The 18,788-nt window shown below is 37.9% G+C and overlaps 1 protein-coding gene across 2 annotated transcripts; it reads left to right on the top strand.

The window, feature by feature from the left end:
* The first annotated feature begins 10,537 nt into the window (after nucleotides 1–10,537).
* LOC120785064 (cytokine-dependent hematopoietic cell linker) lies at nucleotides 10,538–16,823 on the top strand. Of its 2 annotated transcripts, XM_040119387.1 has the most exons (16): nucleotides 10,988–11,094; nucleotides 12,365–12,413; nucleotides 12,612–12,640; nucleotides 12,829–12,883; nucleotides 14,198–14,248; nucleotides 14,335–14,369; nucleotides 14,487–14,497; nucleotides 14,577–14,660; nucleotides 14,958–14,979; nucleotides 15,303–15,324; nucleotides 15,406–15,490; nucleotides 15,580–15,596; nucleotides 15,673–15,767; nucleotides 15,860–15,937; nucleotides 16,281–16,436; nucleotides 16,524–16,823. In XM_040119387.1, exons 1-16 carry the CDS (start codon nucleotides 11,089–11,091, stop codon nucleotides 16,674–16,676), a joined length of 948 nt encoding a protein of 315 aa, XP_039975321.1. In that variant the 5' UTR covers nucleotides 10,988–11,088; the 3' UTR covers nucleotides 16,677–16,823. The 2 variants fall into 2 exon arrangements, with proteins under 2 accessions (XP_039975320.1, XP_039975321.1); XM_040119386.1 differs by lacking the exon at nucleotides 12,612–12,640 and having other exon boundaries at nucleotides 10,538–11,094; nucleotides 12,361–12,413.
* The last annotated feature ends 1,965 nt before the right edge of the window (nucleotides 16,824–18,788 follow it).

An 18,788-nucleotide genomic window follows, 5' to 3' on the forward strand; every position in this document is an offset into this window, starting at 1 on the left:
GATTCCTATCACTGCTCCCAGCTTTAATTATTCACACTGCTGAATCACACTCTCATTGGAGAGATAGCCAGACTGGCCAGACTACCTGCCCTCTCCCTCTCTCAGATCTTATCTATAAGGCTGTATGACACTATCTTTGCCTTCTCTCATATACTGTAGATCAGAGAAGACAACTACTACGCTTACCTGTACCTAAGCATACTATGAGTAAACCATGCAGCCTATAACCAAGCCAAGACAAAAGTGACAGTATTTTCAACTGTAAGCAAGGGTGTAAGTTTAGTTTTAGAAGTCAGGTCTCCTTCAAGCAAAAAACAAAACAAGCTGAAGTTATGTTAAGGCTGTTTCCTCTCTTTGTCATGTTTTCTATAACAATGAATTAGAAAAAGTTGTGTATGCTTCAACCAAAGTGCTTGTCAGAGGGGCAAACAGTATCTGAGACCCTTCCCCACGTATATTTTCAATGCTGAATTTGAGGAGGCTGAATTTCTGTGACTTTCCGAAACCAACAATCCTACAAGAAAGCCCACTTCGTGCAGCGATTGCCCAGATATGCAGAGGTGAGAGAGTAGGCAGGGTTTATAGCTCTCTCTAAAGCTCTCTTTTTTCATTCTTCTCACCATTACTAATACACTTTTTGCCTGTAAAAAGGAATGCAACACTATGAATGCCTCTGACGAAAAATTGTCTGAAGTGTGTGCTGTTATCCCAATCATGAATATGCATCTTCACCAAGAAGAAAACAAAATGTCCCTTACTGCCTGATCTTTTTTATTTAGGAGTTTATTTCTATCATCTATTTTTACAAGAATATTATACATTACACATCGTCAACTGTAAATCAAAAATATAAATTAAACTATTTTTCTCTCATGCAGAGGAGGTCACTTGCCTGCAAGTTAGCATTTGATGTTAAGATAAGTATTAACATCAACATGCTATCATGCTGACGTTTAGCAGATGTAATGCATGCGAATGTACCATGTTCACCATCTTAGTTTAGCGTGTTAGCAAATTAACAGTTACTAATTAGCCCTCAATACAAACTCTGGCTTAGGGAAATGGGCATGTCATTAGTTTTGCAGGTATTTGGTCATATTTGGTCAATCAAAACTATTGGACAGATGAAATTTTTAATAAACAGAATCATTGCAAGTCTTCTTCTGATGGCCATGAATGTCTGAACAAATTTTTGCGCCAATCCATCCGATGGTCAGCCTGGACTGAAGGGGTGACCTACATAAGAATGTAAAAGATCATTTGTGAAAGTTAGTTAATTATTTTATAGGAAATGTCAAACTTTGCGGTTATTCTGTGTACAAAAGGGCTTCCTAGTACTACGACTGCAGCTGTTCATACATCATAAGCTTGTACTTGATGTGGTTAATGACTGCGATTAACATGGAATTAAACATTATGACTTTAACTTCAGTGAGACACCCATAAATATTAACCAATGAAAATCCTAAAATTTTTGTCATGCCCACCCTCACATGCACACACCTCACCTATATTCCACCATGTTCCTCACCCACCAGGCTGGGACTCTGGATCTTATTACTTGGTGACAGGTCCGGAACAGAGGAGGGGAGGATGGTTCACTTTTTGGCTGCTGGGAGGAGGACGGGGGGGTTGAGGACACAGAATGAGCTGCCAGATTGACAGGCTGATGGGGCTGTCGCTAGGGGCCAAGGTGTAGAGATGTTCGGGGAGTTTCCGTTTGCAGCTCAAAAGATAAGCATCAGTGGAAATACGAGAGGCCAGATGGTAATCTGTCACAGGAAGTCAGGCTATACCATTGCAGAAGAAACCATAGGAGAGAGGCTGACCTTGTACGACTGTGCTCAGCTGCATCGCTTTTTGGAGGAAGCCAGGCCTCCAACCCACTGCACACAGGAAGATACTCCGTCATAGTTATGCTCTTTTTAAAAACAAAGGCAAGAATATATGTGCTGAACACTAAGAAGTCGTTCTAAACCCTAGTATCATCATCAGTTTTCCATCACAGCACTCTGGCAACTGTTGGGCAACATTTAGATGACAGTTTTAGCTGACACTTGAATGTCTGATTTTGAAGGTGTGTTCAGACAGAATGCAAAGCAACTTTTGGCATTGCATTATTTGCGCAACTTTAACTGCTGGACTTTTTGACCCTGTTTACACCTGGCAAGCATCTTGGCTGATCTGAACACAAGTGGGCCGGCGAAACGCATCGCTGTATCGCTGTTTACTCCTGTGTCTATCATCTGTCTCCAAAGTGTCCAGCTGGCCACTTGTGTTCAGTCTTCATTACTGCCTACGTCACTTCCGTCCTTGTAAATGGTCCAGTTACAATAGGAGTTGTCTAGTTTTATTTGGACTGAATCTTCTGCCCAAATGGAAATTAGGGATCTGGTTTCACTTGCACTCCAACCACGTACAGTAGTGCTCCTTTTTTGAGCATTGGTTTCGCACTGTCACCAAAACAACTGACACGTCCCGCATTGATGACCTTTGTTTCCTGTTATGTTGGGAACACATCAGGACGCATTAGTGTTTACCCTACAAAAGATATGTGGTCAAATATGTTCCAGACCACCATGGTAGGTGGTTTGAGTGATCGTTTACACTTGTATTTAGCACTGTCCACTTGTGATCCGATCACCCAAGACGATTAACTCAGCCTCAGGAATAACCTCCTTTTTTGCTCAATTCAAAACATTTTCTGTGCATCCTCACCTCAGTTTATGCCAACCTGAATGAATTCTCATTTAATGATAACCACTCTCATCTTTTTACTGACTTTACATGCAGTCACTCTGTCTAAAATCCGCCGTCCATTCTGTCTTCAAAACTACTGTATGTTCAACAGGTCAAGAAATATGAGCAGTCAGCTAATCGTACCGGTTGAAAACCTGGTTAGTCAAACTTATTTGAAGAGAAACAAAGGCAAACGGGCTGCTGTTTAAACATCCACCACAGTTTATAGATCAACTTCCTGGTTCAAAAGCACTTGCCATAGACGTGCACACTCAAGGTTTTCCTGTGCAGTGGGGGATGTTCTGTCCAATAAAGTGGTAGCTAATGCGGCTAAACTGTCAACTTTTACAATATGTATGAATGTCTGATGGTTCGTGCATTGGACCACTCCGTGATTACTTTGCTGAATACAGTGTTATAACTGATAGAACCGATAGCTGGAGCACCCAAGTTGTAATAAACCAAAGTTTTCCTTTAAATGTGTATATTTTTCCTTATCCTTTAAGGCTAAAAAGTAACCTTAAGACACTGTGGTGAGCACTGCTTATATGGTTTTAAGGTCACAGTTTTTTGAAGGTTAGAGATGAAGGATTTCAAGCAGAACATCACCCATATAATATCCTGGACTGGCTGCAAGGTTTTAAATAAGAATGACTGATGCTAAACTCTTTATCTCTAACTACTGTCGGTGTGCCTTCTTCACTGGTCAATAAAACCCAGCTTCATGGCCGACTGAAAATATTGTCAGCATGATTCAGCACATTTTTTGCCTCATTTGAGCTGTTATATGACTACTAATAGATTGAGTTTAATGCCTCTCATTGTCTGAATTTTGGTTTATGTGAGTGTAAGTCAGCATAGCATATAACCATCATCCTGATATTACACAAACCATGTTGTAACATTTACTCACCTGAGTGCTGAAAATGTGACCAAAAACCTAGAGTTTTTTTTAGCAACCTAATTGGCAGTATACTCTTTAAAGTGTTTATGCTATAAAATGAAAATATTACACTAAAGGGAAATATCACTTCAAAAGGTTAAGCTTGAATAAAATACCATTGCAAATTGGAATTTGGGTTCACCTTCTTATTTAATACATAAATGAGACGGGATGATGATCGAATGAAAAGAGAAAATATCACCCTGCTTCCTTTGGCACTTGACAGAGCAGATGTTGAAATGTCACTATGTTCCTTGCTGAAATTAAGAGAAATACCTGTAGCATTGGCAGATTCATTTGGCCCCCGATTTACTGTACAAATGGTGTGGGCCTGATTTTAAGACACATAGCGCATGAAAACACTAAGACAGGAAATACTGGGTGTGAGGCTCTTGATCACAGCCCTCAAAGACTTTTTAAATGTCAGGAGGTCATTGCAAAACATTTGCTCTACAGAAATTTTTAAACAAAAAAATGCCAGCATCTCAAACAAGGCGTCGAAATATTTTGTTCACGCCCTGAAATTAATAGTACAGGAAAACCTGCGAAAACAGATTATGAATGCTCAAGAACAAGCCCTCCACAAATAAACACTAACTGGTACTGTCTAAAACAAGAGTGAAGACCTCAGGTTATAGCCAGTTATTCACCACACAGGAAGTCATTTTGGGTTGCTGCAGTGGGCTACTTAACTCCAACAGTCAGACTTGAAGCAGACCAGGAGGTTTTGTATGTGTATGGGAGTGAAAGAAAAGCTGTAGTCTCTTTATTTCTGTAACCCCTCGGCAGAAGTTTCTGGACTCCCACTGATGCAGATTTGCTTGAAAAGGTAGGATACTTTTAACTGCTGTATTTGTGACTGTGTAAAAGCTACGACGGACCAGGGAGGGAAATAAGCTGGTCCGTGGTAAAAAAATAGATGAAATCGTATAAAAAGCTTGTAAATCTAAAGAGGCGACAGGCTTTGAAGTGCAAGAGATGAGAATCACGCTTTGATTAAGATTCAAGAACAAGCCTCATGTTGGTGTTTGATTTTAGACTTAATGTAATGTACGTATAACTTGTAATGTACCGTCATCTCATTATATATGGACTTCGGGTATGTGACTTAGGTATTAAGGGGGCGCTTTAAGTCAAAAAAACGCTATAAATCAGGCTGATTTTGCAACAAAAAGCGCGGAACTCATCTCTATAGTTGTACATGATGCTGATTATCCATATAAGGTACCATGTGTTAACTCCAAATAATAGTTTTAACATCTTCACAACAAAAACTTTTATCCAGTGAAAATTAAATACAGTATACTTTATAACAGCATTTACTTGATAAACGTTAAAAAGGTCTTATTGTACACCCTGTTTACATAATTTGCAACAGATATTAAAACTAAAAATGAAAATAGAGCAAAATTAATAAAATATCTGGTGCTGGATTTAAAAGCACTGTATAAATACATGTTTGCTTTCACAAAACAAACTAGCAGAGGACTAATTTAACACATAAATTTCTACGTCAACAGCAACAAGAATATCATCAACAATAGTTAATGATATTTAATGATAAGTAATCCTACTCTCTACTGTGTTTCCTAGTTTGGGCCCTGCTGATATCGTTTCTCTCCTGAGACCGAGCTTGCTCCAACTCTGCAGTTGATACTTTGTTAATGTCCGTAGCAAAGCCAGGTCACAAATCCTTAAGCAGTCTGGTGGTTCAAGTTGCCACAGACCTCCTGCATCCAATTTCCATGGGGCAGAAGTTTATTGTCCAGACTAACTGCTCAACCTCAGACGTTCGCTCCATGTATCTAATCTCCCTCCTTTTTATACGTCTCATCCAACACCACTTCCCAAGGCCCAGTAAGCTCTGCAAAGCAGTCAGCCCCGCTGAGTGTCGGACCGCAGTGCCAAATCCAATACTGCGTTTGAGCCTCCCTTTTGGGACTGTGAGTTGGTTGTCTGTAATGTCTGCTGGCATTTTTACAATCCCTGAGCCCTTTCTTAAATTTCTGAACTTTCTATTTTGGGCAGGTTTTCTTCCTGCTTCCTGTTTTTTTTTCCCCTTCACAGCCAAAGGAATTCAAAGATAAAAACCTGTCAATCGAAAAGTGGCTGATTGGCCATGACCCCCTGTTTATTCTCCTTTTCTTGCCTCTTTCCCTGGAAAACAGATTTTTTAAATTGTTACTTAATCTTAAAAAGCTCAGATGTTGCACAAACGGAGGACTTGTGACCATATATCAGTCTCAGTGCAGGGAGCTGAAGTGAAAGTTAAATTATAGTGGTCCTCTTTTTTTCAGTTGATTTCTTATCAAACATGATTTCAGTTTTTTTTGATGGTGAGCCTTTTACAAAGCAGGAGTTGATGCGTTACCAAATTTGACAGCAGAGATCCAAACGTCGCTCCTTACGCTGTGATGGATACCAAAACTTTATCTGCATTATCTAAAAATAAGATAACACTTCAACTGATCCCCAGGTTAAAAATCAATTCAGTTATTCATGTGCTTTGACACATCTAAGGAAGCTTCTTTAACATTTTTGTAGAGCGTTTTCACTTTTCAAAGTCAAATTTGAAATTGTTTGGCTCTGCAGGTGCCGATTAATGAACATTCTGGATAGATTAGTTCATTTTCATTTCCATGTATGAGGTCCCCGATCACTGATATTTGGTACGTTTAACATAAATATTGTAAAGAGAAAGTGGTGAAATCAGTGCTGCTTCCCCTACTTGCAAAGAGGTTATCTGAGACGAAGACTGGGACATTTCTAATTTATACTCACTACTCCTTATTTACTAATACTAGTGGTTTATTACTTCCTGGTCTCTCCGTCAGTATACTCATGTATCTTTAACTGAATTTGCAACCCTGTCTTCTTGACATTATGTCTATATAATATTAAATTGTTTTCCTGTTTAAATTGTTGACAAACACAATCACTGGATTATGTTCAGATGCAATGTTTTTGGGAGTCTTTTTTTCAGATGAATGAAGTTCCACATTTACTAACGGCACTGAATCTGAATCACCAGGAGGTGGTTGGAGTGGATGGCAGACGTACAAAGTGCACAGCTGTCGCGCCAGAGCCCGTCTGTTGTTCAGTTTAAGCGACAAACGTTCTTTGGTTAACATTAGGGAAAGATCCTGGATTTGGTTAAATGTTAATAAACACATTGTGAGTGTCTAAACATGACCATAAAAAAGTTTTGCTGTAGTCGCTATAAATTGTACTGCAATATTGGATAGTTTGGCAGAAAAAAAATACGCTGTCAGTGGACATCCTACTGATACTGTATGTTCAGCATCAACATATTCTCAACTTGCTAAATACGTAAATTAACAACATATCCTCACCATGTTAATACAAAATGTAATCCAGTCGCAATTATGTTTCAAATGCTTCAAAATGTATTTGACGTTGCAGATATCTTTAGTGATGTTCTTCAACATTAGTATAGTGGAGGTGATTTTAGAATTATGTTGATTAATTTTCAAGGTTTTTGCAACGTGTTTAATGTTTTGCCAAGCAAGTCTATTATCATAATTCTAATTATTATTACTATTAATAATAATAATAATAATAATAATAATAATAATAATAATAATAATAATACTTTTGTCAACTCTTTATATTGTGGGTGCATAAATTCCAATTTATTTCCAAAGAAGAACCATATAATTTGGTATTAATTATACTCTAAGTATAGCACTATACTATAGCACAACCTTGAGGGAGTAGAACAGGAGCTACACAAACATAATCACTGGCTGGATTATGTTCAGATGCAATGTTTTATTTTGTTTTGTTTTGTTTTTTGGATGAATGCAGCATTACAATTACGAACGACACTGGAATCACCAGTACAAAATGTGAAATATGGCTACAAACAAACATATTGTACACCGCAGCATAAATGAAGGATAAAGTTTCCAATAATAAATGAACGAGTAATAAACGTTCTTTTGGGTTTAAATGGAGCGATTCTCGATACAACTAACTGAACTAACTAAAATAACAGACTCAGAACTTTGCATCTATTTTTCCTGTAATCAGCACAAAAATACATGTTTCTTTCCAGGAAACTTTCAAGAAATGGTTAGGAAATAGCAGATCTGTAAAATAAAGTGTTATCAAAATTAATTTTATCCAAAGTTGTAAAACAAAAATCTTCATATGAAGTTAAATGATTTAAGTTAGGTAGGCATAATGGCAGCAGTAGTGTTAACCTAAATTCAGATTTTACTGAGAAGCAATACCTAATATAAAGACATAAATTTAATCCCCTTAGAATGACTAACTAATCCCGGAGGCTCAGAGGGATGTTGTTGATTAACCAAATATATCTCATTATTTAATTCATATGCTTATGATGTTTAGGCAACATCTGTTGCTCTGTCTGCACCAGAAGCATCTTTTCACAACGCAGGTGCTTATGTAACTAATGAAATAATAAATCTGTCAGCATTTTAAAAATGTGTTTCACAGCAAACTCACATATAGTTTCTTCCCACTGACGGTTTAAAATGTAAAAACAAACAGCTCTGTGTAGTTGTATGTATAGACCTCATTCTTCTGCTTGTGTAACTGTTGAGGAAGAAAAGGCCGAAAGACAAACTCTGTTGGAAGGCCACGGTCTTTAGCATAACACCAAACTAATGATGTTTTTCATTTTTGTTTCACCCCCTTGTTAGCCGCAGAGAGAGGGAGCAGCCATGAGTCCGCTGCGATAATGGTGAGTTATGGCAGCCGTGTCCACAGCGTTTCCCTGCTGGTTTCGCATGAATGTTCCCAGGGGAAACTTTGGGAGTTTGCAGCCCACTGATAATTACCTTTTAGCACAGAAATGAGTAAAGAGTGAGGTTCTGCTCTATCATTGTTAGTGCATAGCAAGAACAACACAGTGCAGACAAGGATTCTTCTCAGCATTTATACTATAATGTACAATAGTTGTTTTTGGTTGCGTTAATATTCCTTTTAAAGTTAAACTCTGAAATAAGACTTTGATGTTATTTACTGAATTCATTTCCTCCTTATGAATTTATACACTGATCATCTCTCAAATTCATCTCTCATCATACATGTTAACGTTCTGTGAGGGAGAGCTATAGTCACAAACCTGAGAGTGTTAGTTAATTTTATTTGTATGAGCTGCTACTACAACTGCTAGAGGTGAAACGTCCACATAAACGCCATATTGTGGTTACGAATGTTACGTGCACAGTTTACTTTAGAGTACTCTCAGCTCTGACAGGGAAATATTTGACAGTAATGAAGCATCTTTAATCTGCAGAAAAACTGCTAGGTGCACTGTCTTTTTGAGAAACCCTGCATTACGTGCAGATGGTTTTATGATGTGCTTTTGAAAATCTTTGAAAAGCTCACAGTGCTTGTCAGGAATGCGGCACAGAGCAGTGACATGTGGTGTAAAGTGTTTTCTCTGATAGTATTTTTCTAGCTTTGGGGACCCCCACAGTGACTCTTCAAAATCACATAAAGCCTTTTAGTGCTATGTCTTTGTAAGTCTCTACTTCTTTAATAAGGATAAAAGTCACATGCACACTAGAAGTAAACATTTAAAGAGATAAATGTAGTAATGCTAGTAAGACTAGGGTTCCTAAGAGTGCCGTCAATATATCTGCAATATATCTGCTTGCGGGATGCATATGAAAACCTTTCCTTTTGGTTGATTCGAGGCATCTGAAGAGTGAGGGTGCGCCTGTTTCATCTGCACTCTCTAAATTTAGAGATGAAATATGCATTTAAAAGCCTTTACAAGAATTTGATCCAGTGTGGGTATAAGGCTGAGCCATGCTGCGATTGTATTGTTAACTGACACACTAATGTGTGTGTTGATGCACTAAAATTATGGTACTTGCTGGCGAGTGATGACAGCCCTCTGATGGAATTAAAGAGGAATGTAAATGAACTCAAATTAAAGCCTCTTCAAAAGCTCCAGCATATTCACATTCATAATTCCGCAGATATTCAGTATTACATAATGAGAATGACACTAAAAAATCAACATGTAACTGCAAAATGAAATGCTAAACATTTCTCTCAGTTGTCAGATTGTCTATTTAGTGATTCATTTCTCGTAGCCAATTAGAGATGATTAAGGCAGCTACTGCATTTTTGTTTCACAAAGTCAGAATCTCAAACTTCGCTTTATAAGGTTCCATTGACATAATCTTCTCCAACCATCTTTTGCAAAATTATTTTTTCCAACACATTTCTCTGAATAATTAAATAGAGCTTCAGTTACATAACTGGATAAATATGAAAAAATTGTTCACATACACAGCCAAGCATGTGTTTATCATATAAATTATTGTCTCTTCATTACATTTTCATTACATGTGGACATCATACAAATTGGGCGTCGGAAAAAGGAAGATTTCCTTCCTGTGGCGGAATATTCAGGTTGGGTGTTGCATACATGCCTGATGGTTACAGTGCACCTGCCGGACATAAACGTTATTTCCACTTAGCTTTTAAATTAAATGAGAGAAGCTGGCCATGACTGATGCACCCACTGATAACGTATTCATCCAAATCTCACCCATTTTTCCAGCTTTGCCACAGGCGCAAAAAAGCACCAAACACAGTCAAACTAATTGACAGAAATAGAACATGTTTGTTTTTTAACACTTTTAACACTGTCGCACACCGTCACCTTTTTCTATGGCTGACTATAAATGTGTGCATCTTGGTGTCTGTGTGACTGTGAGGAGTGAAGCTTTAAAAACAAAATACCTGAGAGTCCACCAGGTTATGTTGCAGTACCTCACGATAGCTCCCTGTGCTTATCTGTGTTGTATAAGCATAGAGAATCTACAGCCAGATGTCTACTCAGAATATATTACTCTATATTGGGTTATGTAAAGAGCAAGATTCAAAAGAGATTGCAGCCGTTACTGATTTCCTTGTTTTAGAGCAGATTAGTACATTTTTCCAATAAATCAATGAATGCAGAATGAGATTATTATCAAAAGCCGCCCTTTTTGTCATAAATCTTAGTGACACCCTTCCCTGCTTTGCTATTAATTTCAAAGAACTCAGTGTTAAAAGAGCCTAAGATTTCTTACAGTAAGATTGTATATTGCATTGTATGAATGTGATGTAATAACTGTAACAGGGATTGTGTGGTATAAATGCCAGCACAAATATGCAGTTTTTACAATGTCACAGGTCTATGAAGGTTGTCTATTGTTCGCTTAATATTTCCAACATGAAGAAGCTGCAATTTTTCTGTCAACAGGATCGCAACACAGCAGGCAGAAACAGAAATCAAAGATGTGGTAACTACAACAGCGTCATGGAGTCTGATTACGACGTGGTGAATGACCAGGAGGAAGTGCTGAATGTGTGCATACTTCCTGCAAGGCCCTTAAACGAAGAAAGAGAGTATGCAGGTAGAGAAGAAAACACTGATGCCCATTTTTCATTAGCTCATCTAGTCTGTCTTTCCTATTTCACAAGTTTTCATGATTGGTTATTAAATTTAGTTTCATTTAAGTCCCATTTAAGTTTAGTTTTAATTTTTTTTCTTGGTGGTTTAATGAGTTTTTGTTACTCTAACATAAATTTACACTGACTTTTAAAAGAGCATTTAGAAAAGGCAGTAATAATAAGAATTATTTTGTATTCAGGCTGCACATAAAAATTATGCAACTAAACATAATTATTCTTGCTTAAGTCAGTGGAGGTTCAGTTGTTCAGTTCTTTAGCATCATTAGATTATTTAGATTTGAGCAGTATTTTTATGTTTTAGTACATACTGTAACTGATATGCTGGTTGACAGCGAAGCTAAGCGAACAACAGTAAACTGCAAAATCGCCACCTCGGTTGCTCAGTGGGATGAGAAACTTAAAGAAGTAATTCCGTTAATTTGTGTGAGTCTGACCTTTGAGGTAATGTAATGAACACTGTCACACCCCGGCTAACTCTCATTATTTCTGTCTGCCCTTGATGTATAAAAAATTTACCACATCAAATTCAAAAATAGTCCATGAATAGACTAAAATAACCTATAGGAGCTAACTGTGAGTCACAAACTTGTCCAAACTTCAAATTAAAGAAGGGTTTGCACTCTAGTGGACACAATGAGAGTGTTGTTTCACGTCTCTACTCAGAAAAGCTCTGGTGAACATAATTAGAATGAAGCTGAATGAAGTCCAGGCAAAACATAAATAAATAAATAAATTTAAAAAAAAAAAAAATCAGCTCGTCCACAGATTGTGATGAAAATGAAAGCAGTGTGGATCTGAGACAGAGGGCTCATGCTGAGTGAGCATGATCTGCCAGTGGGTCTCCAGAGCCATCTGTTGGCTGAGTCAGACTGCGGGAGATTACAATTATCCAGGAGCCGGAGGGGGAGAGCGAAGCATGTAGTGTGAATAGATTCCCTTTACTCTCCTCCATGGATGTAGCCCACAGCCAGGGGCCTCGCAGCTGCACGTCTACAACTTTATACTGAATGTGGCTTTTAAATTTGTTCACACTTGAAGTGTTCTCCCTCTGTAATCAATACAGTCTGCTGCTGCCGTGCACTGCTGGGACTGGCAACAATAAGAATGATACAAACTCAAAGGGTGTTAAACTGTCAACTAACACTGAAACTACTATCTTTGCTGTCACTGATGAAAGTGTGGCAATCACGGTTTCTTTTGCTTTCAAGACAGGGATCTTCCAAGGTCATTATCAGCTCAGAGCCTTTCTTCACTCTCCAGGGTAAGGTTTCTGTTTTGTTTTCTTTAAATAAATGTACTATAACAACCGAACCACTATAAATGACTGCTCATACTTCATGTGCTGTGTTCGACCCTGCACTCCATCAATACCTTCAGTAAAATCACTAACTTCTTTAAACATATTTTTATCAGAAAGCTTTTAAATAACCTCTTTTAAATCGCTTTTTCTCTTTCATAGCACTTCTGATGATGTATATTTTTTTTACTGTAAGTCTTTTACATAACATCATTCATGTATTTGCAGTGTATGTGTATGCCAGTAGGTTTATGCGTTAAATTCAGATGTAACATTTATGGTTTTTTTTCCTCTTTCATTTCATCCTTGTGAAGCTATGGTTCTGATATATATAAATTAACTTTATTATTATTATTATCATTATTATTATTATTATCAGGGTAACTCCAACATCCTCCCTAGATGTCCACCCAGAGAAATCCAACATACTATAGGTAAAGTGACAAAACTTTCCATTAGACATTCTGTGGAAGTAGCTGTGGAGGAGGTGCTCAAATCTACTATGCAACTTTTGAAAAAACAAATAAAACATTCTTCCTCATACATTAGACACATTAAATACATAAGCCATACAACACAAAGTTGCTTAATTCAGTACACTCAGGGGTTTTGTTGCCACAGCCTTACTTGGCCCGGTACCAGTAGCGTATGGTGGCTAACATTAGCTAACATTAGCAAACTTTAGACAGATATTGCTGTGTAACAGACATTACGGAGTCATTTCACTGACTTTTATGACTTTTCTCTTCTTGGCCACAGGCTGCTTCTCAGCAAAAGTTACGTAGGGCATTATTCAAGATTTAACATTAAATCAAACAGCTCTGTGGAACGTGGACCGGCCATGCTGAAAACACCAAGAGTCCTTAGGCACCTCTGCAGAGATTTTAGCCTCCTTAGCCCATTGTATTGGTTTTACAGTACATTTACTGCATGGCTCAGTCTTTTCAACCTTGGCAGTGTAAGGTTGTTTTCTGCAAAACAGCTCTGATCCCCTGTACACTACAAGAGGCAGACTGTTGAGTTAGCAACTGGCTAGTGAACACAGTCCAGCCTCTCTCAATAGCAGCTAAAAGCCCAGATAGTTGTCTCAGTTGCTCTTGGAGATGAAACAAGAGCTACAGGGCAGGTGAATAGTGGGGTTTAACATTCGTCAGCTGGCCAGAAACACTATTACAAAGGATTACTTATGTTACTATGTGTCTGCCTGATTTGAAAGTAGGCAGGTGCTTGCTAACATGTTAGCCACAACAAGTTATAAGCCATGATATGCTGGTAGCTGTAAATTTTGATATGCTAGTGTCAGAAACTAGCAGACCCAGCTTTAAGAAAAAGAAGTAATACATCAATGAAAAAAAAAATTATAAGTTAGACTATGAATTTAAATGAGTGTCTACAATTATTATGACCAAAATGGCTAATTCAAGGTTTTTTTTTTACCAACAGTGTTACAATGTCTGACCTTGATAGATTTAGCATATAGCATATAATACTTCAACTGATTGTCTCAAGTCAATTTTAAAAAATCTCTAAACCTCTTTTTCTAATGTGTAAAATGTGTTTGTGAATGCAAATAAATAAATAAATAACTACTGTAATCAAAGTAACCTGTAACAACGGCCTTGTCGTTTACCAATATAACATTTCCCTCTGAGACCGAGTACCAGAACCTTAAAATTGTACCTCAGTATCATACTTCAGTAAATGTACGAAATACAGTTACTTTTCTGCATTCTGTTTTTAAATCACAGGGCCTGCTGTAAACAGAGATCTGAAACCTGGCAGAACAAAGACCAGATTCGGTAACGCAAATGAGCAGAATTAACTGAAAGCGCCTGATCTGTCTGAAAACAGTAGCATCCCAGATATTAACATGTTACTTTTACAGATAAGAGGTCCACGCTTGTACCGCCAGGAGACCAGGTAAACACCTGTGCCATATGCAACCTTGTGTACTGTTGCCTGTTTTGGTGTGTATAAATTGTGCAGATTGCAACTCCAGCATTAAATAGGTGATGACTTTTCTCTCTTCTTTGTCAGCGCTCACACAGGTAATATACTCAACTGCTATTCAAGTCATTCATTGGTGGGTCTTGACTGGATTTATGGCCGAAGTCTGTGTTCTTCCAGGTGCTCTCCATCTCCTCCACCGTCTACCCTGGAGTTAGTGAATCGCGTGCCTGGATGGACTCTACACAAACCCAGCAGGAGCGAGTGAGTGCCGTTTTTATTCTCCCATTCAGGCTAATCTGTGGCAAGACAGGAAGCAAGTAAAGAGACTATCACTTAACCAGTGAGTGACTAAACTGTGGTTGTTTTATACTGCTATGGCTGACCACGACCCTATGTGGCCTATGTGAATGGTAGAAAGCTAAAGGAGGCCCTCTAAGTTTACAGTTTGTACTGTGAAGCAGTAACACCATCTGCTGGTTAGTATTATAATTACACAAAGGCCTGAGGGCTCTCTTTGATAAAGCATATTGTGATTTTATTTATGTTTTTTCATTTCAGTGGACAAGAGAAGGGAAAAAAAGTAAGTAATAAAACATGAAGATTTATTTCCATCATAGCCAAGAAAATATTGGGAATGTGACAGATTTTTCTTTCATTTTATTGTTGACTCACTTCTGTATGGGCCACTTATTTTTATTTATTCTGTCTACGTCATTTATTTTTTACTCCCTACACCATGTCTCGTAATAGTGTGTTCACCTGTAACCCTGAAATAATGTAGTCAATCAGCGCTTTGAGCCATGCTAATTTAATACATTTTATTCTACACAGTTAAACTTGTAACCTCCTTAATTGTCTTGTCATATTGTTTTAATCTAACTGTCTTTTCTTAACTTTTAACAGGCAGAATTCTCACATGCCATAGGTAAGAGCTAATTTAACTGTGAATGTAACATCTTGGTGAAAAACATCTTGGCAGCAGTAAAAATGCGGATTGTGTTTTTAGGCCTACAGAATGTGGAAAGTTTGTCAGCGCCCCATACCAATCACAGACATTCTTTGGATTTGGAAACTCATAGTATAGAAATAAGGTGAGACTTTGAGTTCTCAGGATTTTCAGGACAGTTATGTCATGTTACACCATGTGTGATTAACATTTGCTCTTTCTTCCTTTATTTAGGTCACAACAAAATCTAGGTAAGTAATGATACAGATCACCAGTGTCATTATACAGCTATTGATTAAATAAGTCAACATTCACATCTACTTAAAGAAAGGGTGCCATCCAAACGTCATCACCATGAGTGGCCTCAAACCAAAGAAGACTTTGACCAACATGACTTTGTTCCAAAGGAAAAGCCTCAACAGGTAAACTCAGTGCTACTGCATAAAAATATTCTGTCAAATAATGAAATTTGATTAAAGCTGTGAAATCACTGATCGCTGAACTCTACTGGCAGACCTATTGTGAAGAAGACTGGTATGTTGGGGCTTGTAATCGAGCAGATGCTGAGCACGCCTTACACCTGGTGAACAAGGTATGTGGACATGAAATTCATTTAAAATTAATCTAACTATGTCTGAAGCTTAAGGAACAAATTTGACATTTTTTTGCTTATTCACTTTCTTGCTGAAAGTTCGATGAGAATATCATTACCACTTCCATGTCTATATCTGTATCGACCAGATACAGAATATATATTGTTTGTTAAACCCACACAAAGCCAAATTACAGGTTGTGGTTTTTTAAAGCGTTATGTGACGAACAATTTCTTGGTCGGGCGAAAAGAGACTAGCTCTCAGCAAGAAAAAGGGGAAGTGTATTTCCCAAAATGTCAAACAACGCCTCTAAACGCTTCTTTTTGTAATTACTGACATTAGGATGGGGCATTTTTGGTACGAGACTGCTCCATTTACACCAACAGCGAGCCATTGGTACTGGTTGTGTATCATGAGAAGAAGGTTTACAATGTAAAAATTCAGTTCATCGAGAGCACCTGCAAGTACGCCCTGGGAACAAGACAACAATCAAAGGATGTGAGTGGACAAATTCATAAAGCTAACTCAACAAGCGCTCTCTCCAGCAATTATATTTACTATAGCTAACATCTTATTTCTCCTCAGATGTTTGACTCTGTGGCAGACATCATCAAGTTTCACACCATATTCCCAATAACATTCATCAGTGGGAGAAATATACCTGGAAACAAATACCCAGAAAACTGTGTGCTGACATGTCCAGTAACAAAGAGGGATGTTGACCTCCTCCTGCAATAACACATGCACCATTCCAGCAAAGATAATCTGTTGAATCCCATCTGATTAATCACATCTGGTTATGTGGCTACGTAACCCAAAACATCGATTAAAGTTCATCATGAGCATGTTAGGAAAAAGTGTAGACAAATTGTGAAAGTGTTTGCTTGTGTCAATAAAAAAAATGTATTTCATCTAGGGCTGCAACTAACTTTTTTTTTATTATCAATTAATCTGTTGGTCAGTTTTAATTAATCTTTAAGACCATAAAATGTCAGAAAAGAGTGATCACAGTTTCTTGGAGCACAAGGTGACAGCTTCATATTGCATTTTTTGTTGGACCGAGAGACAAAAAGCAAAATATAATCAGTTTACAATAATGAAACAGAGAAAACAGCAGACTCACTTTCTGTGTGTCTTTGTTAATAGCCAATTATCTGGCTCCGTTTTGAGGAGGAGCCCTTCGTCAAGCTCTACTTTCAAGACATTTATTATTTTAGTTTATATTGTCCTCACAAGAGCATATTCCTAAATTGAGTTGTGTTTAATCAAATTACCACAAACTAAGACATATTAAGCAATGTCTCAGCACAGGAGGTCTGGCTGCATGGGACACATTCAGATGTTCCTAGGTGGGGGGAATCAGTGGGGGCCCACGGACCCCTTAACAGGTTAATCCAACCATGTCAAAATTGTAAGATTTAGGCTACTAAATCAAGATTAGGACTCACCGAATCAACATTATAAGATACTACTGTACTGTAAATCAACGTGATTAGAAGTGTTATTACTGTATCTAATAATTTTGACTTCTAAATTGTTATTTTAATTTCAGAATTCATACGTTCTCCTCCTTTTTTAAATCTTTCTGGCAGAAGGGGGCTTGCATATGTTGGTGCTGGATTTGTTTGTGGGACTGATGATCAGAAACCCAGCGTCTGACAGACACTGAAGCTATACTACAAGCGGCTACACCAAAATAAAGGGAACCACGGATGCTGCTCTACAGTCACAATGTAGTCACAGATGTGACCGACAGCCCTATTAGCAACGAGTTGAGATTAGACTAACCTGTGAAAAAAAAAAAATACAGTAGTTGGTAAATTCCCGCCGCAGGTCCGTTATTTCGCCAGTGTGTTATTTTAGCTAAATGTTATTTTAGCTATGTTAGCACATAGCAACCGCAACCGGCGCCGTCGCCATGCCAACAAACTGGTTGACCGGTTTAGGCAGGTGGTCCAACTGTTCAGGTGTCCTTTACTTAAGTGAAAGTAACAACACCACGCTGCGAAACACAAGCCAGAGCCTGATATTCAGAATTTTACGAACGCATTACCGACAAAAGTCTGCTTAACGTATCAAAAGTGAAAATAAACATTGTGCAGAGAGAAAATACAGCGTTTCGGGAAGTGATTGATGCTCGTTGCTGCGACATTTAAATGAAAGCATCTGTCGTTGCCGGTCGAGGTGGAGTTACTTTTAACTATTGCCGTCTGCTGGGCAGTTCAGTCGGTTTCGGGGCTAAAATGTCTACACACAGTATCTGCAACTAGAAACTAGAGCTGTCAGTATAAATGTGCAATGTGGAGAAGTAGAAGCAAAGAGCATGAAACGGAAGTAGAAGTACTCAAGTACTGTACTTGAGTACAGTTTTGAGTTACTTGTACTTTGAGTATTTCCATTTTCTGCTACGTTACACTTGGGTTCACGACATTTCAAGGCTATTGTAATTTTTTCTTCACTACATTTATATGATGGCTTTATTTAGCATGCAGATTCAGAGTATTAATCCAAAGCACGATTAACAAATAAATGATGATGTATTATTATTACTGATTAAGCTACCCAGCAGGAAATAAAGTAATATAATTAACCTCATATTTACCTACTGCAACATTAAACTGATGCTAAAACATTAATGCATCAATAATTGACATCCAGTATTTTCTTTCTTTTTGAAAAGGAACGTTTTGCATGGTGAGCATTTTTAATTTTGGTACCTTAAGTGTGTTTTGAACCTTGTTACAGAGAATTTCTACAGTGTGGTAGTACTACTTCTTCCACCACTGCTTGCCATACAGTCCTAACAACCTCCTGCCAGTCTGAAACAAGAATTTATTGACCATGATATAA

This window comes from Xiphias gladius, chromosome 23 (assembly GCF_016859285.1).
Source record: "Xiphias gladius isolate SHS-SW01 ecotype Sanya breed wild chromosome 23, ASM1685928v1, whole genome shotgun sequence".
NCBI lineage: Eukaryota > Metazoa > Chordata > Actinopteri > Istiophoriformes > Xiphiidae > Xiphias > Xiphias gladius.

Bases quoted from the DNA above. Each gene is read 5' to 3' on its own strand.
- LOC120785064 (XM_040119386.1), top strand. From the start codon at position 10,848: ATGCAGTTTTTACAATGTCACAGGTCTATGAAGGTTGTCTATTGTTCG. The intron at 12,884-14,197 runs GTAAAGTGACAA...TTTAAATCACAG, and splicing joins AGAAATCCAACATACTATAG to GGCCTGCTGTAAACAGAGAT. The intron at 16,437-16,523 runs GTGAGTGGACAA...ATTTCTCCTCAG, and splicing joins CAAGACAACAATCAAAGGAT to ATGTTTGACTCTGTGGCAGA.